A 24,824-nucleotide genomic window follows, 5' to 3' on the forward strand; every position below is an offset into this window, starting at 1 on the left:
TTAAGCTGGTCGGGATTGTTGATGTCTGCCTCATACTAGCAGATAAGTAGTTTTATAAGATATTTTAAATTATGATCTTAAACCTAGACTGCTTCTTCTGCGTGTGCTAGCACTGCATAATTTTGCTGCATCATATTTTATCATATCACACCAAGGGAGTGGCACATGCGTAAATCACCCCACAGCACGAGACTGAGATGCACGTATTCCTCCGCTCTTTCTCTTACTCTTGGCTTTCCTCTGACAGATGAAAAGCTGTGTTTCTGCTCTCATCTGCCTCAGTGTTTTCATCAGAAGTGTTATTAAACCTCTAAATGTCGCAGCCTGATGATACGATGCAAAGTCTGGTATCTCTGTTTGAAAATGTATGTGTCCACTTCATACTTTGTTTAGTACTTTGTCATTACTTATTTGACAAGAATATTTATTACCTGCTTTTAACTGAAGAATCTTACAGGAGATATTTGAGGTATCTTGTTCAAATTCTAGACTTTTTCATGCATTTCATTGAATTGTTAAAAATAATACAAAGTTCCCATACTTTCAACGCTGTGACCTTCTTGAAACACTCATTTTGAGGGCAGGAGAACGCAAGTGAGACTCCAAAGCAGATTCCTCTGATGTAATGTGATAACTAACCTGCACACACAGGTTAAGATCAGCACGTGATTTCAAGGAGGAATGCAAAGAAAGTAGAAATAGGAGTAGTTTTGTGACAGATTGTTCAGTTTAGGTTGATTCTTATATTGTAAACCACTGCAAAGGTAGACAGGGAAACGTGAGTATCACAAATTAATTGCGTAGTTTATTTGCATATAAACCATATGCTGTGACAGAGCTAGCTGCAACAACCGTGTAAAATGCAAAGTCCTTTCCTATAGTTATATTACCAGTAGAATAGAAGTCAGTTTGAGTCCATGTTACTTAAAAATCAAGCTAACTGGTGAAGATATCCTTAAGTGCATTTTGTCTGTTCTCTCTCATGTTATGTTCTCAAATTGGAAACACTCTTCTATGGCTCCCTGCTTTCACTTGCAAAGAACCCCTAGGAAACAACTTGGAGACCTACGTATACAGTTGCCATTATTACTGCCAATATTAAATTTTCCCGGGGGCCGTAATTGAAATTGTTTTTTCCACACTAGAAGCAAGACGATGCCCGGAGCGTATGCTATGGGAGCACAGTGCCCTCTGAATGACTACGCTAGTACATATTTGTGGCTAATTATGATATCTAGAGAGAAAAAAATATAATGGTTTAGGCCTCAATTTAGGATCGGGAAACCCAATTTCACAGTTTCAATGAGACCCTGGACTAGTCACTTAGCTTCTTTTTGCTTCTCTTTCCCATCTTTAATATGAGGGCAGTGAGTCTCACAGAAACATAATAAAGGCAAATGTATCAAAGGGGCTTGAATGTTAGCTTTAAAACAGAACATCTGTGTTTAAATCTTTATCTAGGTATTCATAAAAACACTTTTCTCTATACTGACATCAGAGATGCCGATTCTGGTTTGTAAAGACAAAAAAAATAAGCAGGTAACTACTTGCTACCCAGAGTCATGGCATTGTAAGCATGTTCTTTGCATGTGCACATGACAAACATCAGATGTACTCTGTTGTTGGCCCTCTGTATGTGGAATGGATAAAGCATTCTGATGTTTTACATCAGGGTAATTTTCTCAGGAGAAAACCAATGAACTGTAGCTGCTTGCACCTGAGGTTCTAAACTGTCCCACCACTTTTTCTACCCTGTGTTGCTGGACAGGTTGGTGCACAATAATTTAAGTAATGTTGAGCGCTTCTTCCTTGCCCAGTTTCAAAGGGGTAGAAGCCATCTCGTAAACCCTAAGCATTTTATATCTTGCATTCTTGCACTGAAAATTTAGTACAAACCTGGTAACAAAGCAAATGTTCGTATGCAAGAGCCACAAGCACCATTGTAGTTCTGGTCCAAAAGAAACACAAATTCTTCTCTATTCTATGGAGGTTGTTGCATTCTGGTTCCCCTAGTTAGAATTGAGAGAGGGAGTTCCTGGAACATACTTGTTGCTAAATGCTTGTCATGCCTGTCATTTGCAGGTACCTTTCCGGGGATTCGATTACTCTGTTTTCCAACGGCACTGGGACTGGCTTCCCTTCCTCCGCTACGTCTCTCTTTGTCCCAACACCTCCCAGTATTCTCCAGCTGACAAACCAGCAGCTCTTCAGGTCCCCACGCAGGACTTCTTCTTCCTCTCTTCCTGGACGTCTCAACAGGGCGCTCTCACTGGGTACCATCCCATCCTTGGCCAGAGCAGGTAAGTTGTGCGTGAAACTTCCCAACCATGTGGCAATGACAACGGAGTGGTGCAGTGCTTCAGGAGGAAGTGGGCTGTGAGGTATCCACCAGTGGTAGTCCTGTTTAGAGACCGCTGACATGTTCTTGGGGCTGGAGTGAGGGCCAGCAGTCTGCTAACAGCCTTGTGGGAGGCAGCGCTAACTGGGCACACCTATTCCGTTATGTCGTGGGCTGTCGCTAATATAGGTTACCTCGTAAGAACTAGGTTAAGCCAGCTCCTGAGGGAGCGACTAAGCCTGATGCTGTGATACTACTGATTGTAAATCTCAGTTGTTATCGCTTCTAAACTAATACCTTTTGCAGCAGTTAGTTAAGGACTGCGTCTGAACTGTCTAAAACAAGCAGTGTCTGCATCTCCTGTGGTGCAGAGGAGTGTCCAGTGTTGGTTATTTGGTTTTTAGCATTAAGAAATCAGCGTGGTGTTGCCATCTAGATGAAGCAAGAAGTCTCGCTGAGTGCTTACCGTCTGGGGGGTTTACTGAAATCCAGAGGCTTCTCAAAACATTATGGCAGAAGCTGCAAATATATGTTGGAGAGAGACAGAGGAAGCATTTCAGCATGGGAATGGAGAAGAGCAGCTTTTGGAAGTGATTGAGAGCCTTAGGATAACTGATCTGGTGAGAGAGATCTCTCCCTTCCTTCTGGCTGCTTTATATAGTCTGGTTTTCTTACAACACCTGAGAGGAGCAGAGCTGAAGGTAGGCTCATCCCTACGTCTGGGTTCGATATGTGCTAGCACAGCTACAGAGGTTGCTTTAGAGGCTCTGTGATCTAGGGAAGATTTATAGGCCTCATGAACGACTCTCTCCCAGTAGCTCATTAAGCCCTCAGTTTTGCTGTGCTCGAGATTAACAGATGGGAAACAGCATTCAAATACTGTTCTCTGTCTAAGGAAAGCTAAGTCTTCGTGTGTCACTGACTGATTACCACCAGGTCAGAGGCCGAATTGTGGCAGTTTCTAGGATAACGCTGCAGCAAAGAGAGCAGTCTTACTGGGATTTTTTAGTTCATTCCACGTTTCTCTGGCTCAAGCTGCAAGCAGCCACTAAGTTTTGCCACTAAGAGCAAGTGAAAGACCAGCCACACAAACCTTCCAGCAGCTCAGAAGCTTTTGGCGCAGCCTTCACCTTTCCAATTACCTAACTGCCATGGAAGGATAGGTGCAAACGCACCAGACGGCTGGGATTCCCCCTGCATGCTAATCCCCCCATGTGAGGCTGTGCTTTCTTTTGTGAAGGTCCAAAGACAGACAGGCTGGAGAGAGAATATTTTTTATTCTGTTCTGTTTAGTCTATTCTAAATAGATTTAGATGCTTTTAATTCCAGATGTTTTGGGAGGGGATGGCTCATTTTATTTTTGGAGCCTGTTGGACAGATCTGTTCCACTGCAGCTGGGAAAACGGCATTATTCTGACTCTGGCATTTAGCCTACCTAGGAATATAGGGACATTTTTCCTGCCTACGTTTACAACCTCTCCCCTTCTGAGACTGATAACAAGATGACACCGTTATCTTTTAGAAGGATAGACTTCTGGTAGCTGAGCCATCTGGGTTCAAGCTCTTTCATTTTTGCTTTTCTAGATTCTGGCTATTTGTTCAGCGGAAGTCGACCGGCCTCGCAGTCATCTCAGTCCAAGGAATCTCCTACATCAGGTAATGCTGGGGCTTCCAGAGCAAGTGTCTCTGCAGGATTTGCAGTGGGTGGGTTGAAACACATGACCCCAGTTTAATTCTTTTCTCTCTGCTGAGATCTCAATGGAAATATTGCAGAGATAGTTCCAACTAAAGGTGGGATTGCATCAAAATAACGTGTGGGATATTATTCTTTCCGGGAGAGCTCACACTGAAATCAGTGAGACAAAGCAAGGGTCCCTTCCCTACTCTATATCTGAATTGAGATTGCTTTGAAGGAAGACTTGGAATTTTTCCTAAGGCAGCTCTTCTGTTTTGCTTTCCCCAGCCCAAGGAACTCCTAATTTAGCTACCCTGTCTGCTCTGTCCTTTTGATCCCATGTCCTCTAGTGACCTGTCTGTTGCACTCCTGACCCCAACTGGATCGTTTGGCTGTTTGTGCTGCCTAAGTGTTTGCTGCTGGAAATGCAGTCTGGGCTAATGCCATCATGGAAACTCCTTGCTTCCTGATACAGCTTCACAGCAGCCTTTAAAGTACATGCCAGAATTGTTCGTTCACATGCAAACAGTATGTGTAGAGGTTCTCCTGAACGGACACACTAAGGAGAGAGCTCCCACAGCTCCTGAAAAAAACATCTCTAGTATAACTCATCCTTGAGTATATCAAAGTAAGTGCATGTGGAATTTCTCCATGTTTTGCAGTGTGGGAACGGGAACGAATAAAGAATTTTAGTACAAGATTTGATGGACTTTAGCAATTTCTGTTCCCTCTTCTTGTAGAATCGTTACAGAAAACCGTGCCTCTTGTATATTGGGGTTATAATCTCTTTTCTCTTTGTGTATGTTTCTATTCCAGACCACTTCTCCATGTTGTCAGGCAGCTGTGCTCCCTCCCGCATCCCCTCTCCAGCACCATCAGTGGCTGGCTCTGTGACTTCCAGCTCAGGTTCCTTGCGATATCGCCGGCCGCTCATCAGCCCTGCCCGCCTGAACCTGAAAGGACAGAAGCTGCTGCTTTTCCCATCTCAGAATGAGGCCCTGCTCACCCCAACGAGCTCAGAGGAGCACAGCCACTCAGACAGCAACATCTTTGCCACGGAGCTGTCCTCTTTTCCGAAGAAGAACCTCAGTGAGTGGGGGATGCATGGTATGCTGGCAGCCTGCTGCATTCTTTGAAGTGCACTTGTAGGAAGGAGTTAACTTGCAAGCAAATCCATGCATCATCTAGGCCCTGTAATAGATGGGAATCCTTTAGGAAAGACCCAGATGGTAATGACTGTTAGGCTACCAAAGCTCCCTTATGAATTCACTTTTCTGCCAAAGCCGATGTCCTTTGCTCACTGAGCGGTGCCACAGGGAGACTACTGTCACTGCCCTTCCCCCTGTTTGGATAGCTCTCCCAACTGCTGGTGTGGTGATGCTGATATAGATAATGCTTGAGCCAAGCAAACAGGCAACTTCTGCTGCACAGCAGTGAAACTTGGCCTTTATTTCTAGCTCCCATCCTCAGTCCTTTCATGATTTTACCAGGCAGTCATTCATTACCGATGTCTACCTTTTGACTGGTAAATTCTGCTGCTTTTGACTTCCACGGGTGCCTTCTGAATTTTTGTATCTCTTTCATTTTGCAGATATGAGATCTGCTGTGGAAGGAGGGAGTATTTGCAGCGATAATTCCATCAAAAAGGAGGATCATTCATCACACTCATCTACCTGTGTGGTAGACACAACTACCAAAGGGGAAGATTTGGCAGGCTGGAGAGGTAAGTGCAAGTCCTGTGGGCGTTTCATATGCGTGTAACCACTTCTATGAGGACAATTGAGATCTTTCCTGTGCTGTGGTAGTGATCTGATCTTAAGATCAAACAAATTGCTAGTAGCAAAATGGGTCTTCTCTCTGCTATTTGAAGCCCTTAATAAGGCTATTCCTGTTTTTTTTTGGGCCGTCTGGAAAGTACTGACAGCTAGAGTGCTAAACTGAGACAGGAGGAAAAGGATGGGGATGTGGGTGTTGAGAAGAGGGACAAGATGAAAACAGAGCTAAGGAGAGTAGTGGAATCTTTTCTGACAGGAAAACTGCTGCGGCAATATCTGCTTACTGTGAAAGCAAAGAGAGAGCGCAACATATGTTCACTGTTATTTATCTCATCAGTTCTTTAACATCTCTTCCTACTGTCCCTTTCTCTCTTTGTGTTCTCCTCTTCCACCAAGGTCATTTTGGTAACTCCGCTCTCCGAGGTCTCCTAGCCGTGAGTCTGACTCTCAATGCTATCTTCACATCAGCCTATGTCTACCGGAGCCTGCGCTGATTTGTGCCAACACTTTTTTTCTTGCTGGTCCCACCTGCTTCTGAGAAGACTCTGACAAGAAGAATTCAACCACGGCTTCATGTCTAATGGCTGTGCCACTGGTGCATGCTGTTACTTCTTTTTTTCTTTTTTTTTTTTTATATAACCACTGTATGCTCAGCTGTCATGACAAGGAACCTAAGTAGCTGCTGCCGTCACTTCCAGGTAGAACATATCACAGGATTGTCCCTGGAGGTGGGAAGCAGGACTCCCAGAAGGCCCTAGTTCAAAGCCAGATGCTGGTCAAATGGCCCATGCGCTTTCTTTCAAAGGAACTGACCTGAGACATGAGCCTGAAAAGGTGCAAGCTACACTTTTAGGAACTTCCCCCAGCTCTTCTTCCTGATATATTAACCTCATGCTGATGGTGCTGGTAAAATGAGCATTAGAACAATGAGCTGGAGAAGAGGCTTGGCTTAGTAGTTGGTGCTGGGCTTTGGCTACACCATTCCCAGCCTCTTTGCTCAGTGGTTCCTCTTCTCTCTTCCCTTTGGCACTCTCCTCTCAATAATCGATGAGCTTTTCTTTAGCTGCCTTAATCTTGCCTGATCACGTGTGACCAGACTGCTCCGTCATATTGTTGTCTGACCACGTACTTCCACCTCGGCTCTGCCCTGAGGCCACTCTCACCAGTTGCTTTTCTGGTCTTACTGGTTCACAGAAACTGCTCTCTGTGCATACCTCCAGCCAGCACTGTTGTTCTAGGGATTCACAAATCCAAAACAGGCATCTTTTGTGGTTTGCAGTAGACAGAGGAAAGCTACGCATTGCTTTGCCCAGGAGGCATTAATCCTGTTGTAAAAGGAAAGGGTCCCCACGTGATTTGAAAGGGCTTCAGCTCACAACTCCAATTGCTGGTGTTTTCACTGAATCAGGGAGTGGCACATCCATAGTTCTTGCTGTAAATCGCACAAATCTATCCTGTTAGGAGGTATATGAGGAGCTGTCTGATTGTATACATTTCTACATAAACCTGGCGCCTCAGTCTGACGTTGGGATTTGCCAAGTAACTGTTGAAGGTATTTCTTAGATGCCAATGTGCTCTCAGTGAGAGATGCCAGACCTGCTCCTGGATGGTTTCAAACTGTTAGCTTTTCTAACCCAAAGAAAATAGCCCTAGGTTTTCAAAAAGCAGCTTATAATCTGAGTGCTTCCACTTTCAGGTGAGTCATCAGCATGGCTTAGTATTCAGGGGCCATTTGGAGTATTATGCTGAATGCTCTAAATGATTTAGCATATCTTAGGAAAAAAAAAATTAACGATCTTTGTCTTGACTCTTAAATTCCGAATACAGAGAGGAGAATTACCAACATGCCAAGGACACCTGGTGAAAAGAGAACTAACTGACATTAGCTACGTATTTCCTGAAGCAGGACTGACTATTAAGAGTTTTTATATCATCTCTTCCTTTGGACTCCTTTACCTCAAACATCCTTTCTCTTTCCTTTCCCCTCATCCTATTGTCCTGTGTTTGTATCTTGAATTACAGTGTTATGCTTCCTTTGTCTCTTCCTCTGCTGCTGTTCCCTTTGTTGCACTCTTGCATGTGCACAGAGACACAGCATATCTGTGCTGATAATTCTCTGTGCTGGACCCGAAATTCACACCTCACAGTTCACAAGAGCGATGATCACCCTTCCATTCACTTCATTTCTTTTCTTGCATGTTTTTATGGAGTTCCTACCACAGCCTCACTTAACAGATCACAGAAGCAATGGCCAGACCAGTCAGCATGCTATATAAGAGTAAGTGGGACTTTACTGCTGGTGATTCAATCTCTGAAAAATTAAATCTCTCTGTCTCTTCCATTTCTTCCAGCACTGTTTTAGCAGCTCACTTCCAGCCACTGCACCCCATCCTCCCTTGGTAGTGAGGCTGGTTGTTGCCTTCTTATCTTGCATGCACAGGACAGACGTCTGGCCACACATGCGAACTGAGAGAGCATGGAGATGTCGTTCCTGACTCTGCATCTTTCTCTCAGCTTGCTCAGTGCGTTGGTAAAGGGCCGCACAGCCAGCACCTCCTGTGCAAGACCTAGATCCAGGATAGAGACCCACAGCAGGAAGAGCTGGATGTGCTCAGGTTGATGGTTAATTCTTTTGTATCTCGCGTGCATTGTTACTTGTAGCTGAACCTGCCCCACAACATTGCTGTTACAAGGTTTTTGTCCCCTTTATAGACTTGTGCAGACTCACCGGAGCATGTGTGTAGGCGAGATGCTAGCAGACCTACTTACAAGCTTTCCCTTAGACCTGTGCTGTATGAGTTTGATGTTGTCCTGGTGTCCTGTGTGTGACATCCCATTCACGGATCCTTGTCCTGACTTCCAGCATAGCCAGGGGCCGCCTATGCAGAGACAAGCCTGCCAGAGAATACGGTGGTTTTGCTTGTCTTTATTATGCCAACAGATGTGCACTGTGATTTCATGTATGCAAGTTTTCCACTTTCACCCCCTGTCTGCGCCGCTGAGTTCACGTACTGTCGCACACACCCAGGGCCCAATTTGGTCTCTGTCTCTACCAGATTGCAATATGGAAATTCCCCTCCTTCCCAGCAACCAAGGAGCCGCAGCCTCTCAACACACCTCTTCTTGCCCATATTCCACAGCAGGAAATCTTTAAGCTGTTTGAATCTGCTCGCTGAAACTGTTCATGGATGAGCATTTGGTGACCTTGTCCAAAGCAATATAAAGACTTTGGATTTTATTGCTGAAGAGGGAAGACAACCAACTTTTCATCCTGGTGCTAGAATACTCTCCAGTGGTGCTTTCACAGATGTGAAGCCTTTGCTTGAGTAGTACACGAGTTATATGTGTGTATGTGTGTGCGTGCGTGCATATGTATAAAAACATTTGGAGGGTTTCTTCATTTCAAAAGATCTGAGCCTGCGTTTGTCTTTATATTGTTGGCCTTAATCTAGCTCCTAGATACCTTGTCTATCTTGCTGCTGTTTTCTGTATGAAGCTGGTTTGGAGGAAATGAAAGATTAGCTGGTCCCTCTGTAAAAGTCGTCTTGACTGGTGATGCTGATCTTCATACAGTGTTGTTCGGGGGTGAAATTTATTTTTCTAATATTTTTCCTACTGTAAAAATTGTTGGAGTGTACGGAACGGAAAAGGTCTTTGTGAAATGGTCTGTCTGATAAAGATTTGAGTGTTACTTAATAAAAGCCACAGTTAATCATCATGTGGGACGTAAATGAGCTCCATTTCCAGACCTTTTCTATTCCCTGCCTTCCTCTGAAAATGCCCAGGTACTTTTTTTGGGGGGCTATGAACTTGTTAGGCATGTTATGAGACCATGCAGAGACGTTTGATGATTTTACTGTTCTGAATTAGGAAGAATTTGGATTTTAGAGTCTGGTTCCAGTTCTGTAGTCTGGGTAGTATGGCAGATGCCGTAAATATTATACACATATCTATTTGATGGGATAGATAGAACAAGTTGCTGATTTCAGAAAGTTGTCGTTATCTTTCTACATAAAAGCTTAGACATGAAATTGGTCACTGTGGCAACGTGGAAAAAAATTATTGCTGGGGTCCATAGGCCAGATTCAGTGGAATTTTGCCTGTCTGCTCAAGCAACAAATTTGGCCTGTGAATGTTTTATTCCCACTCCTTCTTGAGTGATGGGAATTTCTACAAAACACTGCTGAACTGACTGGGTTCCTTAAAACAGGGCAGCTGAAATTAAGGGCTTGTGTGGCCTGTGGATGCTGCTATATTTTTTCTTCCAAGTACCATTCCTGGAAATAACTATTGTCTTAACCTCTATCACAGACATTTGTTAGAAGGCTAGAAAGGGCCAATTTGGCCAATACATTTATATTTTAATGTTCATATATATATATATATATATGTCACAACCAGAAGTGATCATCACTGTTATGAATGGAATGGGTATCGAGAGAGGGTGTGGAGGACAATTTTGAGTCCTAAATCTTATTTCCTGTGACAGAAATACTGTATGTCATGTGTGTGTACTTGTTTGGGGAGCTCTAACACTGTACAGTTTAGTTAAATTGTGCTCCGGGGGAGAAACTGTTCCTTGGAGGTTTTTAGTTCATGCTTTGTGTTTAAAGAGGAATATTTTTCTTTAAAAAATAAAATGGAAAAGTTTTCACCTTACTATGGTTTTATTTCTTGGGGAACTCTTATGTTTTGGGGGGAAAGGGAGATAGTATTTGGGGTTGTGTGTGCATCTGGTCAAATTAACTCTGATTTCTTCACTCTTGTAAAGCTAGTGAGAACTAAGAGGAAGAACAAATCTGTGTGAGTTTCCCCCAAATCGAGGAGAAACTCATGGCTGTGATTTGGAGTGGAAGTGCACTGTTATGCTTTGAAGCCTCAAAGTTGGACTCAATGATTCTTATGGGTCCCACTCATGATATTCTATGAAAGCTTTCCTTCCACTAAAAGGAAAGTCATCTCCTGCCATTAACTTCTCCTCAGATGTTGCTGCACCCCTGTAAGACATTGTTGTCTTGAACTTCTGCAGGATAGGGACCATCCTGTACGTTCCTGTTTCCTCAGAGCCCTGATCATCCAGGATAACTCTGGTAGAGCTGCCGTGCTAACACCAGCACATTCTCACGTGGATTCTCAGTATTTTGGTGGGCAGGGTGTGGAGTAAGGGAGATACGGAATGCAGGTGCTTTGGTCCTGATCCAGTCATCTTCCAAACATGCGTATGTCAGTGAGAAACCCAAGGGGATTATTTGTATGGATAAGGACTGGGCACGTATAAAGGATGTTCAGGGAAGCCCCAGAACTCATCCCAAGATGTGCACATGCACAGAGCACTGGCACAGTCCAGTTAAATGCACACTTCATGATTTGTGTTCATTTGTCGTTTAGTGGTTTTTTTTCCCCTCTGTGAGATGGGGGCTGAGAGTCTTTCCAAGGTTTTGCTTTTTGGTTTGTTTTATAATTTTAAATTTGTTTTCATTTTGCAATGTAAATTGATGGTGTGGAAGAGATGAGTGAAAAGCTTTTAGACAGACTTTCTAAGCGTAGGCTTGAAAGTTGTAGTTTTCCTCCATTTACACTTCAATGATTTGTGTTTTATTTCGTTAAAATGTGCTGCTAATTTGTTTTAAGACCTGGCAATGTATTGTGAGGAGCAGCTGAGGGCACTGGGGGCGTTTGGTCTGGAGAAGAGGAGGCTCAGGGCAGACCTCATTGCTCCCTGCAACTGCCTGAAAGGAAGGTGTGGGGAGCTGGGGGTCGGCCTCTTCTCACAGGTAACTAGTGATAGGACTAGAGGGAATGGCCTCAAGTTGTGCCAGGGGAGGCTCAGGTTGGAAATGAGGAGACATTTCTTCTCAGAAGGAGCAGTTGGTTGGATGGTTGGACCAGATGGTCTTGAAGCTCTTTTCAAACTTTAATGATTCTAGGATTCTGTGATTCCCTCCGTTTTCCTGCGGCTCCTTCCCCTCCCCAGGTGCCCGGGGTCACGGCGGCGGGGCCGCCCCCTCCCTGCCCCCTTTCCCCCACTCCCCCGTGTTTGGGTTTGCGAACCCAAGCGCCGTCCTGACCCTCCCGCGACCCCAAACCAGCCGTTTTTGGGGCGGGGAAAGGAGGAACACCGACTTTTAGAGGGGCACCGCGGGGCCGCCACCACAGCGGGCACCATGGGCGAAGCGCAGCCGGGGGAGCCGCGTCCGTCCCCGGGCAGCCCGGGGCCGGCGGAGGAGCTGCAGAAACCCCCTTATTCCTACGTGGCTCTCATCGCCATGGCCATCCGGGCCAGCCCGGAGCAGCGGCTACCCCTGAGGGGCATCTACGCCTACATCGCGAGCCGCTTCCCCTACTACCGCTGCGGCCCCAAGGGCTGGCAGAACAGCGTCCGTCACAACCTCAGCCTCAACCCCTGCTTCCTCCGCCTGCCTCCCCGGCACGGCCCCGCCGCTCCCCGCCGGGGCGGCGAGTGGGCCCTGGACCCGGCCTTCCACGACATGTTCCCGGGGGGCGACTACCGCCGCCGCCGCCGCCGGCCCCAGCCGCCTCCGAGCACCACCGCCGCCGCCCCGAGGCCTCCGGCGCCGCTCCCCGGGTGTCCCTGCTCGCCTCTCCCCGCCTGGGCCCCGCCGTGGGGCCCGGGGCCGACGCCGCCTGTGCCCGCCTGGGGCCCCCGCTGGTGCCCGGGGCCGACGCCGCCGCCCGGGCCCCTCCCGGAGCTGGGCCCTTGCTGCTTTGTGGCCGCCCGTACGGACCCGCCGCTGCCCTGAGCGCCCCTCCGAGCCCCGAAAGTTGGAGATAAAGGGGATTTTAATAAAAAAATAAAAAAAGGGCCTCGGCTGAGTGAGGGGGGATATGGGGCTGGAAGGGGCTGTGCTGGGGCTGTGTGCTCGGGGAGTTGTTGACATGTAGGTGCCTTGTGTCAGTGCTCTGTTGGGAGAAGGGTATTGCGTTACCTGAAGCGACTCATCAGTTTGGATTATTATTATTTTTTTATTATTTATCTATGATTTTGTTGTGATTTGTCAGTTTGGTTTATTATTTTTAAAGATTTATTTGTGATTTTGTTGTTTGAACCTGCAAGCCTGAAGGGGTGCTGCGGGGCTTGCGCAAACTAATTGGTATGTTGTGTTATCTTCCTCAGTCTGGAAATACACGAAGAGCCATGAAGTACCAGTTCTTGTAGGAGTGAAGCTTGGTTACATGCAGAAAAAGCATTTATTCAAGTGTCCTTAAACTCATTTTTGAGCTTTTCTTTCATATTTGTTTATATATATAATGTATTTTTCTTCTTTGTGGAAAAAAACGACTTTAATACTGGGAATGAGGTGTATTTTTCATTTATGTGAAACTTTAATACTGGGAATCTTACTGTTATGTATTTAAAGCAGAGCTATATGGGGTTTTACATACAGTCAAGAGTTATTTTATACTGTTTCTTGTTACAGATGTTTACATTTATTCTTGACGCGTTTCTTATAAATAATGCACTGATTATAAGGGTATTTTCCTCTTAATTTCAGAGGAATACTTCCTGTATTATCACCTCAAGATAACCATCAGGGGCAAAGCATGCTTCTAATAAGATTTGTATATTTAAGTTTGTTAATGAAGAGTTCAAATACTGTTATGAGTGCTGCAGAGCAGCATTTTGTTATATGTTGCATTTTATGACTTGTTTAATAAGCACTACCTTGTAAGCGTTCATGGCTTCAGAAAGTACTTGAAGTAATTTGACAGGTTTTTGCTCATCCTTAAAAAAAATGCAACTTAAACCTAGTTTTGTAGTTTGTATTTTATATTTTCCTGTATTTAAGAAGAGTTTCTAACATTGTCTTTAAATTCTAACAATACAACATCAATAAAATGCTGCAAATACTGTTAAATTCATCTGGGGCAACGGCATTGAGGTTGTTCTTACAGAAATCCAACGTATTAAAGATATTGCAGTTTAATTATTTTCCAGATAATTTTTTGTTTTCTTTTAGTCTCGTTTTTCTTGTAGCTCCTATTAATCTTCCACATTTAACCAGATGCAGGCTATATTTGGCTATAAAATCGATATAGTGCCCAAAGTGGAACGCAGGTATCTAAGAGTTGTTGCATCTTGAAGCTGGTGGTAAGTCTATATGTATGTAAAACAAAGACTTCTAGGGTTTTTGTTTTAAATATATATATTCATATATATGTTATATATGTTTAGAGAAGTTTTACGTCCCCTATGGTTAGTGGATATATGAATCATACATGTATGTGTGGCTACCTGTATGTTCTAGTTTCACCTGAAACTTCTACAGAGAAATAATGTTAATTAAATTATCCTTTCCATTTCATGAGGGTGCAGATACTGTATGTTGTCTTGGTGAGGCTCCGGTTCCACAGGGGCTGCTATGAGCAGACTTCAGTCTTCGATTTCTTAAGGCTTCCTCACAACTAAATTCACCAGTGTACCAGTGTCTTTGAGCAATGGATAAGAAGCTGTATGTGAAGCATGAAATGCTGAGTGTCACTGTAGGCAGGAGAGGCTGTGAAACAAAATGCAATATATCAGGTAGAGCATAAGAAAGTGGTCTGAAGTTTCCAGTTAAACCCTATTTTAAGATTAACATCTTGAACAAAAGGCCACAGGAGTTCTGTGCATCAAGAAATATAATGTTATCAAGTTATATGTGGCAGTTACAGATGCAGGAATTTTACATTGGTTCAGCTCTTGATTGTCATCTCACTTACAAATACACAGGTATCTCAAGCTTTTGAGGACGTACAGAAGAGTAAAGAGCTTTGTGTTCTCTTCCCAGTGGGTGCATGTGTCGTGTTGGTCCTTTGTTACGTTTAGCAGCCTGTTTCAGTCGGTAAGTGATGTATTTGCCAGCACTTCATTGGTTCCACAGCTTTTCCATTTGTGTGTGCCACTAGATGGTGCATTTGCTCCAGCATACCAGGTCTAGGGGGATCGTTTTAGCAAGGCTGAAATTGGTCTTTGGTGACAGATTGCATCTCCATCCCTTCTAGAAAATGAAGCAATGAGGATGTGTAGGAGCAATGTCAAAGGAAGATGGAAATGAGAGTTCAGCTGCCCTTTGCAACTGTAGTGCTTTCTCCTGCTTGCACCCTCCCAGCAGCAGAGCACAGGTGAGCACAGATAAAAGCCACCGTCCCACAGGCACAGAGTCAGGCAGGTCTCTTGCAGGGATTTCATGGTGTGATTGCCACAGAGAGTGAATCACCTTTTCTAGCTGGCTCCCTTCTCCAGAGGTTCCTTCAATTGTCAGCAGAGATGGTCTCTTCCAAGGAATGTTTTGGAGCTTTTAGATGAAGTTCTTTTTCTGAATCACTTTTTATAGGAGCACTTCTTCTCATCGGTTATTTACAAGTTCAAACCAAAAAGCTTTAGAGCCTGGGAAGACTTGCAGCCGGCAAAGAGAGGTGCTGGGAATCCCCCTCAGTCTTGCTCAGACACTCACACACTTGTGCTGTGGCTGGAATAGAAAACTGCAGTGCTGGCTGCATTTAGACCAGGGAGATTGCTCGGGGTTTGCATGGCTTTTCTAGCAGCTCAGAAGTACTGGGGCCTCTCCTGTGTTTTGCATCCCTCCAGCAGCAGAGGCTCTTACTGGTGATCCTCTTTCTCTTGGGTTTGTGACTGAGTTTAGAAAACTTGACTTCTGCTTATTTTTCTTCAAGTTTCTTCTTTGGTCAACATTCTTATAGGTTTTATAAATAAGCCCCAGCAGAGCGTATCCCTTTGCAAGCAATACAGAGTCTTTGAAAATGGCTAAGAAAATAGTACGTTCCCCTTTCCCACCAGTAGACATCAGGCTGTTGAATTCTTTTCCATTGTGTTGTCTCACATCTGTCTTGGCTTATTTCCCTCCTTGGGTTTAGCAACTAAAGTAATGGTTTTGTGTGTCATTAACAGTGGAAAAGAAGGAGAATTCACTCATGCACGGTGCTGAATCAGTACAGATGTAAGACTTTTAATTGTCAAAATCCAAAGTAATTACAGAAACACTGGCCAAAGCTGGCTTTTGAACGTTTTTTTTTTCTTTCTTTCTTTTCTTTGTTGCATCACCAGGATTCTTGTGACATTGATTCTTTTCCTTTTGTTTTATCCTGTTAATTGGTTGACGAAAAATAGAAGTGGTCGTGTGTAGAGATAACATTGGAAATACCTTGTGCGAAATGGAAGTCGCAGTGTCCCCTCGTTTATCAGGGGGTTTGCTTGGCCTTTCTCTTCCTTGCTGCAGTGTTTTTGCCCCTAACTGTTGCTTCCTCATCTCCACCCTTTTAATCTTTCAGCCTTGTGTAAAAGAATGAAAAGATAAGGGCGAGAGCAATTTAGGTTTCTGCAAAATAGGAACCTTTTGTCAGAAGCTGCCAACAGAGCGTGGGTTGGGAGAGCTGTGAGTGCTGAGAGCCACGGGCAAGGTGACCTCTTCAATAGGGAGCTGTGACTTGGGCAGGCTGTTCCTTAAACAGTCAGGTTTTATGGGCATGAAAATGACGCTGAGAGCTGTTTGGGTACAGCAGGTCATAGATGAAAGTCAATAGATTGTAGAGTGGTCCACAGGAAATATGTGAAGCTGTCAGTCTGAAACCTTGGGAATAAGAAGATTGCGTATTTTTCCTTGAAGTTTAGAGCTTAAAATGGATGCAGAGCTGCCTGTGGGGTTGTGTCAGTTTTGACCTGTTCCTTTTACTCTGTGGCCCTGGGACTTTCAGAGCAAGAATGATTTTGCATTACCTCCCAAAGCCAGCCAGGGACCAAGAAAGCCCCATCCAATCTACGAAGAGAGCGATGCTTTCAAAAGCAGCCCATATCTGTTAGTGGCCTACTGCAGAAGCTCTAAAATGGACAAATGGACAGCAGCTGAGTCTTAGATCTCCCCTTCTTCAAAAATCCCTCTTTGGCCTCCAAGAGTTGTGGTGAAATTTGTTGGAGGAGGGAAGGGGAAGAAAGGATCAATCCCAGTTCCCGGGGGAATGAGGGCAACAAGGGAGCTCTGGGAGGGAGATGTACGGGATCATGCTTTGTCTGGAGGGAGGTAAGTACAGCTCCCACAGCTCTGATGCTCTGGGTGTCGTGCACCCCCTGCAATCTGTTTTCTGCTCCAGCCTCCCCACAGCATGGCCTCCCAAAGAGGAAAGTGCAGAAGTGGGAGCCGTTCGTGCTCCGTCCTGCCTTTCCTGCCACACAGGAGTGGACAGCAGGTGCTAGGACTTGTGCCGACAGCGCAGCAGATGTACGAGGAGCCCCCGATACCCCACAGCCTATGGCTTTGTCTGGCTCTCTTGACACCAGCTACACTCCCACCTCCTTCCCTCGAGACCTGCCGAGCAGAGAAGCACTTCCCTCCACGCTGCTGGATTTCCCCTCCCGCAGTGGCTCTCCGGCCATGCGGCTCCGTAACCGGTTTCCCGTCAAGAGCAAGCACGGCGTTTCTCACCCAAAGCATGGCCTGTGGTAAGGGGGTGGGAAGGGAAGAGGGGGTGGGGTGTGTGTGTGTGGGGGGAGCTGTTGCTGCTGCAGTTTCGTGCCTCAATCTGTATTCTCTCTCTCCTCTGCATGGCTTCCTGTTTTTTCACACCACTGCTCTTTGAAACAACAAGCTGCAAGGGAGGACGGGGTGGAGGTTAGAAGGCTGGAAGAAGCCTCCGGTGATGCTTGCAAGAGATCTGGAGCTGGCTCTGGAATAGGCACCACGTGCTTACGTGTTTCTCTGGGTGAGATCCTGCTGCTGTGTACCAGAGAAGCAGCTCTCTGAGGGAGGTGATGCTGTGGTACACGCATGCTCTGCAGAAACTCACTGCTCAGCTCGGTGCGACTGCAGCAGAACTGTCCGGGCACTTTCCTCTTTGGCAGTTGTCTTCCCGAGTTGCTCTTGGATGGGCAGAACTAGAATTTGCCCTATCCTTTGGCATCCTGGGATAGTCAGAGGTAGTCAGTGTCAGAATAATGCTGAAAGATGAACCACCAGTGCTGAATCCTGCAGCATTTGGGTTTTTATGTTAGAAAAAAAATGCAGCCCAGTATGCAAAATGAGCAAGCGTCTTGTTTGAACATTTACAGGTTGCCTTACCTTACCATGACCTCGGGCATTTAGCAGCTTGTACAAAGGCTGGGCAATGGCAAACTGCTCAGAGAAGGGATTCCCAAACTGCGAGCCAGGCAGCAATTCCTAACAGTTCGCAAAAACCTGAAAGTTGTGAGACTTGTGGTTTTCAGATTGGTATTCACAGCATACCAAGAAGTTGCATTAGGAACTCTGCTGTCGGTGTAATTCCTCTCTCTACTGTTACTCTCCTACCAGAAGGGGAAATGGTATGTTGGACCATCAAAGAAGGCAAAACATGAAAAAAAAAGGTATTTCTAGGACATCTCTTGGATGAAGGAACTGCACCATGAGGTGTCCTGCTCGAGTCAGCCGTTAGCAGAGTCCTTTCCTGAACAGGGCTCCTTACCAACGTTGTTTGAAAACATTTTTTTGTTTGTTTCCCACAGATTTAACATCTGTAAGTCTCTACTCACTCTGGTGAAATCCATAATTCATCTTCAGTAAATGAATAACCTGTAGGGCTGAGGGAGTTGCTGTACCATATGGTACTAGGAATACCACGTTCACTTTGGTATCTGATCTGCGTTCTCGCTCGATGCCACGCGCCCTAGAGAAAGGTACAAGCAGTCCTGCGCTTAAGTCAGTGCGATTGGTGTAGAACGAGAGGCTATTTTTCTTGTGAAATCAGTGTTGCTGCTTTGTCTGGCAGTGAGTCAAAAGATAAATTCTTTAGAAGCTAAAAAATGGTGAGGTACGGAGCTAGATGGCTGCAGATAACTGGCTCAAGGCACAGCGCGTACGTATGGGTTTTTCTGAGCCACTGCTTTTACTCGTGACATCAGACCCTCGGTTTGCTCACATGATGCTAAGTGACTTTGAATGCAGCTCCTGTGGGTGATGGCTACAGAGTCCAGAGGAAAGTAAATAGAGGACTGAGTCTCAAAGGCTTGTTCTGGCGATGGCTCCCCTCTGCAGGAGGCGGATGGGCAGCCAACTGAGCACAGCTGCTTGTGGAGTTCCTCGTTTGCCAGACAGTGCTGGAGGAAGGAGATGAAAAATGAGGAAAATTGCATCAATTACTGAGCCTTGTAAAAATAATTAGCAAGACAACAGCAGGCAAATGGGCGGGAATGGAGGAGAAAAACAGCTGCCAAAGCGTGGACAGATAGGACTCAATTGGAGCTAGAAAAGGAAGGGGAATTGGATAAGATGCCCCTTTAATCAGCTGCTGGGGAGAGAGGTGGAAAATTAACCTATGAGCTTTGCATGCAGATTAGAGCAGGGCAAGGATGGAAGGGACATCACGTTTAAATTGCCCACCCTTGGCTCCCATCAGACTCCTGCAGATAAATGCCATTGCCATGGCTCGATCTCAACTACTGTTACTGGTGGTACCCGCTCTGACCAATGATACAAGGCGAGGCAGAAGCAGCTTGTGCAAATGTTTGCTAAGCAAGAGAAGGGTTGCCTGCTTTTCTGCATCTGATCTGGACTGTAAAGGAGCTGGCCAGCCTGCTGGTAGTGCTGGTTCCCAAATGACAGGAACAGGCTTCCATTAAGATTTAATTTTCTTCTCCTCTTTTACAGTTCCCTCCAGAGGCGCCAGCAGCCGTATGAATGATTCTTGCACTGTAATGCTGTGGTCTGTGCTTTGTGGGCCGAGGTGTCTACTGCGATACAAGGCTGCAGTTAATCAGATTTAGCAGGGAGTCTAGAGGCTGAGTGCAGACTGTGCTGAATGTGACTTTGTCACTGGAGCTTTCGTGGTGATGCCCATTCATGCCTTTCAGATAAATTCCTGGAGTCATTATCTTCCTGGATTTGTGTCTCACCACATCTCCCAGGTACATCTGTCTAGGATTTAGCAGAAGTTCTCTCCTCCTCCTGGAGAGCTGCATCTGTCTGGTCTCTCACTGGGCTCTATACAATCTCCTGCAGAGATCTGTTCCTACATAACCTGAGCAGATTTTTTGTAAGCTTGCAGGTAACGTAAAAGCTGCAGCTGTGTTGTGCTTTAAAGGAAACAGCCCATCAGCGGGCGATTCCCACTTCTCCCACCAGGACATTGTTCTTCACTTAGGGCAACAGCTAGAACGGGTGGAAAAGCACTGTAGGGTGAAGATCCGTTGCAGCCAGATGACTTCTGAGCACTTGTAGTGTGGAGAACTGCTGATCTGCTCCCTTCCTTAGGGAGAATCAACTGCACGTATGTAGCAGTGGGTGACTCAGTCACTGGCGATAAGATCTAACAGATGTATCTTCACTGAAGTAAATAAACAAGTATCAGCATAAAATTGATGGCCATCTTTACTAGAGCTCTGCTGCCTCTCTGTAATGGAAAGTTTCAGGGAAACTTTGGGGGAATTTGCACACATGCAATCAGGGCTGCTGACTCCTCATTCACAGCAGAGAAAAACATCATGTTCAGAATCAGTTCTGCTGTGCTTTTTTTTTTTGCCTTTTTTTTTCTTCATGTCCTCTTCCTCTATTTTTTTTTCTGTGACATAAGAGAATCGGTGTGAACAGCTTTATTTTTCTGATATAAGACAGATCCCAAGGGAGTAAATAGGGAGTACCACTGGACAATTCATACCCAGCGTCTCTCCTGATGCTGTCAGCATGCAGGAAGACCACTTTCCCCTGAAGCCAGATGGTTTAAGCATTGTTCAGGGGGCTCTGCTCACTCTTTGCTAATTCAGGTGTGGGCAGAACTGCCAGGACATGCTTGCCCACACGAGCTTGTAGCTACAAGGGCTCCAAAGCAGAGCCAAGGCAGCAGGCACGACCATCTATTGACAAGCTGGAGACGCTGACCATCAAGAAGGTGAAGAAAAAATTCGTCAAGGTTTGATTGTCCCATGGGTGGCCATTTGCTCTCTCTAGAGTTCCTGAAGGGGAAGACTTTGCCCTGTGAGCGCTCTTTTCTGTGCAAGTTTTTCAGGTGTTCTCATCTTTATTTCCTTGCAGCATAGCAGGATTTCGAATGCCATTATTTGTTGTCACCTGTGAACGGAGTAGACTTGGAGCTGCCTTCCTTTCCAGCAGGACCTCACAAAAGAGGTTCAAGCAAGAGGAGTAGGGAGAAATGCAGTGATGCTCTGGATTGCGCTGTGTATCCCATCACTACCGAACATGCTCGTGGTGTCTGTTTTGAGAGAGGAAGGAAGACAAAGGTTGGGTGAAGACAGGAGCCTGGGGGGGACAAGAGCTCAGCCATACTGGGAAATGCAACCAGATGCAGGTACTTGTGCATCCCTCCTCTTGCAACGTGTGTTGCAAGTCTCTGTGGCTCTGATTCAGCAGTAGAAAAACAAGATCAGGTGTGGATTTTGAGGGGTTGTTTGCCTTATTTATTTATTTATTTATTTATTTATTTTGCCATTTGCTGATCTGAAGTTTGTCACACGGCTATTTAGGTAGACACAGGGAGAAGCAGACTGGTGTTTTGCAAGCAGAAAGCAGCCTCCATTCCCCCCACCTCCCGACACGGGGAATTCACTGGCAGAGTGCACGGGAGTAAGCGGCAGCAATCGATAACAGATCGGAGGAAGAGAGAAATGGTGAATGAATAATGCACGTGGAGGAGTAGTCGGGGCACGACCTGCTAGCACCGCATGGCCCGTAAGTGGGTGCTGTGGCTGGGGCTGTAATGGCGCGTTATTAAAAGCCCATATGGCTTCATCGGGAGCTGTGTGTTGTGGAAGGGCGTTTGTCTGGCTCTGGGGTGGGAGCTGGTGTGAGACGAGGGCAGCAGGCTGGGAAATGGCACAGAAAGAGAAATGTTTCTGTGAAAGGAGAAGTCTGAGGAGGAGGAAGGATGTATTTTTAGTGTCGAAGGGCTTGTGAATTTCTTTTGCTTTTGCCACAAAAGGGATCACGTGTGCAGTAGCTAGGTGTATTTTTGTTGGGGGCTTTTGGGGCTGGGGAGGAAACGTCTTTCAAGGCCCATTTTCTTTGCAAGCTTTGCTTCAGGGGGTTGAGCAAGCATCTTGTCTCCCCAGGGCATCCCAAAGGAACCTGCCAGACAAGCAGGTGGGTGGTGGGCGCTCACCGCAGCGGCTGCCAGGAAATGCCACCACCAGGGGTTCCTCGGGGCGTCGTGCTGAGGTTTGCTGACCCACTGGGCATCTGCTTGGTGAGCCTCACATCTGGCAAGTAGAGAACCATACCAGAGGCATGGGCGCTCCTGGTGCTCCTGCGAGGAGAAACTCTGCTCTGCTGACACCGAAGGAGATGTAATAGTTCCCTTTTGTGGTGCCTTGTTCCTTGCTGCTAATTCTTTCAAAGCTTTTCTTTCTAGAAGTAGAGTTTTAGGCTCAGGGCATGGCAAAGAAGCTACATCCCCTAATTTGGTACTGGAAATGGTGTCTGGTCTGCGTTTTCATGTGGTTTCCACATTGCCTAGCATCTTCAGTGGGAACATTCATTCAGTGGGATCATGTCATTCTCAAAGTCACGCAAAGCAGTGTGGTGTGGCATCGTGCTCTGGTGATATTACCATGCTGCACGTGGTATGTTCGTACCCACAAAGCTGGTGCTGATGGAAGGAGGCTGCATGAATGAAATCATTTTTTTCCATTCAATTTCCAAGCTTGATTCTGAAAGGCTCACCTTGCCACGGTTGTGGATGATCTCAGTGGCACAACCTGTCTCCCTTTTGGCAACACGGTGCCTCTTTTTTTCCTGTAGGCAGCCAAGCATCACATCTCTTGCTGCTTGGGAGCTCTGCTAACTGTGTGTGCCTGTTACCATCCTCCTCTTACCCCTGCCACCTTCTTGTTTTACCCAGGAGACGTTGTCCTGTGTCTTTCTAACCAGAGCCTTCGGAAAAAAAGAGTAAATTGAAAATCTGGCTCCTGACTCTAGCTAATTTATCTCAGTTGCTCAAAACATTACACAGCAAGTAGGCAGGAGGAAGGAAATGAAAGGTTGAGTTTTTTCCTGTTGCAGGTAACGAGGAAATAAAATAGGAAACTCAAAGCAATATTATCTTGCTGAGCTCCCGCCAGCATCACAGGCTGCGGGTGCTGTTTTGTTGCTTCTCTGACGATTTGCTGCCCCTGGAGCCGGGGGAAAGCTGGATTTAAGGTCTTTGAGGTGGCGCAGAACAGGCTTACAGCAGAGATGAGTTAGAAAGGGAACTTTCAGGCAGCCTCGATAAGACGAACATTTTATCTTGAAATTTTTCCTGTTCAAAAGGGATAGGTGGCAGGGGTGTGAGCTGCTCTGTGCTTGTCATGCTAATGCAGAAGCTGGCTGTCAGGGAGCAGGTGGAAATAAAATTGCATCAAATTCAGGCTAAGATCTTTATAATTTTCCAACCGAATAGCTGAGTAGTTGGATATAAAAAGGTTTATAGGTAATAATAATGTTGGGGTAATTTAGTATCATTGGGGTAATAATAAAATTTAATATCATTTAATATTAGGGTAATAATATAATAGGGATAATTTGTGGTACGTTGCTGTTCTTCTGTTAAAATGGAGAAATTGCATAGTCAAAGCCCCATTACTCACAGCTATACAGAGTACAAATATGAAGATGGACTGCAAGCCTTTCTTCGTAAGGAATTAATTTCTGCATGCGGAAACTGCCATCATTCAATTGATTTAATAGTTGAATTAATATTCAGTGTTGCTGACCAATATGGACAATTTTATTGTGTGTTTAGGAGTGGGTTATTTATTTAATGTGCTAGATTCAGCTAAAACACCAGTGAAATGGGTGGGACTTTTTTTTCCTTAATTTTCAAGTATTTTCCTTGACTTAGGCCTTGATAACTGTGCAGCATGATCTTCCAGGAAACTTGAAGGAAGTAGATTTTTAAAAAAAATCTGTTTAACTGTTTCATGGGTGCTGAGGGAAGACAAGCAACCAGAAGGGCAGTGCTTGGGCTCTGAAAAGCCGCAGTGGGGATGAGGACCTTTTGTCTTGTATGTGCAACACACAGCCTGCAAAACACAATGACGCACGATTTTTGCTGAAGAATCTCCCTTTTTATATTATTTTACTCAATTAAGTCCCGGAGAACAGCAAACTCTGCAACTATTGATAAAAATTCCTGATGACCCGAAAGGATGTGGTCTAAGAGTGGGAGTGAGTTGGGTTTTTTGTCAATAGCTTAGACACAATGCTTATGTAAAATTCACTTTCTGCGTGTCGTGCTTTGCTGTTTTGCATGCTGTTCATCTCTTCGTTTGTGCTTGCCAGGTGTCACGTGCATGCTTTTCCACCCAGCGCGGCAGCGTGATGCTAACTGTTGTCTCGTGGATCTCAGGAAGAGGGTGAACGGGGTGCAAAAGCTAACCACGTCCTGGGGGACCCTTCCTTCAGGCTGCGATGCGCTGCTCATCTCCGTGCTGGGGCAGATGGCTTTGGTTTGAGGCTGGTGGAGACCTTTTGTGATGGCCATTCCCCACCAGTAGGCTCCCTAGACTCCCATTTTAGGTGACTGATTTTAAAGACTTTGCTAGTTGGCGGTATTCTTCGCTTTTTCTGTGGAGATAGCAAGAAAACAACAATAAAGACAGCAAAAAAATGTTTATACTAAGAAAATACCAGGAAAAAATACTCTTCTGTTTTATTATTTTTTTTTCTGTTAGGCGTCCCCAAATGTTGCTCTTTTAAAACCCATAAGCTCCAGAGAACCGCAGTGTCCATCGTGAGGAAGGGCCATGTGCTGGCATTGCATGGGGGCTGGTCTGGTTCAGCCCTGTGTTGGGGAGCTGCTTGGTCTTTTTGAGCCTGAATTTTGTGAACGGGGAGGGGAAAAACAGCACTGCACAAGGAGGGAAAAAAGGCAGAAGAGTATAAAGTTCCATTGTAACAAGCTGCCCAGGTTGCTTAGAAAATATTACCATGATTGTTTTTCAGCAGCCCAAGTTCGTAGTATCAGCCTGTGCATTGCCGGGTAGAAGATGTGAGAGTACCACGCAAAACAGTCCAGTACGGTATCAGATGTTGTAATTTGCACATCGCAAACACTAATC

At 45.5% G+C, this 24,824-nt stretch overlaps 3 protein-coding genes and 1 long non-coding RNA gene across 6 annotated transcripts in view; all 4 read left to right on the forward strand.

Annotated features, from left to right (window-relative positions):
- The window catches only part of TMEM201 (transmembrane protein 201), a 28,727-nt gene extending 18,281 nt beyond the window's left edge, over positions 1-10,446 (forward strand). The window contains exons 7-11 of one of the 3 annotated variants that reach the window (XM_040533413.1): positions 2,083-2,300; positions 3,923-3,994; positions 4,830-5,120; positions 5,605-5,736; positions 8,845-10,435. In XM_040533413.1, the coding sequence (XP_040389347.1) occupies positions 2,083-2,300; positions 3,923-3,994; positions 4,830-5,120; positions 5,605-5,736; positions 8,845-8,942 (811 nt within the window). In that variant the 3' untranslated portion in view covers positions 8,943-10,435. Of the gene's footprint in view, positions 1-2,082; positions 2,301-3,922; positions 3,995-4,829; positions 5,121-5,604; positions 5,737-6,184 lie in introns of all 3 variants that reach the window. The other 2 variants (XM_040533411.1, XM_040533414.1) reach the window with 2 other exon arrangements.
- A 1,267-nt stretch (positions 10,447-11,713) lies between these two features.
- On the forward strand, positions 11,714-12,411 carry LOC121058442 (forkhead box protein D4-like; the record flags this gene model as incomplete). The annotated part of the gene is made up of 1 exon (XM_040533997.1): positions 11,714-12,411. A coding segment is annotated over exon 1 (459 nt), but the record flags the coding sequence as incomplete, so codon positions are not given.
- A 17-nt stretch (positions 12,412-12,428) lies between these two features.
- On the forward strand, positions 12,429-15,505 carry LOC121058215. Its single transcript, XR_005814119.1, has 3 exons — positions 12,429-13,369; positions 13,819-13,898; positions 14,520-15,505. It is a non-coding gene; the product is annotated as an uncharacterized LOC121058215 (long non-coding RNA).
- A 1,810-nt stretch (positions 15,506-17,315) lies between these two features.
- The window catches only part of PIK3CD (phosphatidylinositol-4,5-bisphosphate 3-kinase catalytic subunit delta), a 47,276-nt gene continuing 39,767 nt past the window's right edge, over positions 17,316-24,824 (forward strand). Inside the window, exons 1-3 of the mRNA XM_040533460.1 lie at positions 17,316-17,503; positions 20,803-21,076; positions 21,252-21,456. The gene's annotated coding sequence lies outside the window, so the exon portion shown is untranslated. The remainder of the gene's footprint in view (positions 17,504-20,802; positions 21,077-21,251; positions 21,457-24,824) is intronic.

The sequence above is a fragment of the Cygnus olor genome, chromosome 21 (genome assembly GCF_009769625.2).
Source record: "Cygnus olor isolate bCygOlo1 chromosome 21, bCygOlo1.pri.v2, whole genome shotgun sequence".
NCBI classification, from domain to species: domain Eukaryota; kingdom Metazoa; phylum Chordata; class Aves; order Anseriformes; family Anatidae; genus Cygnus; species Cygnus olor.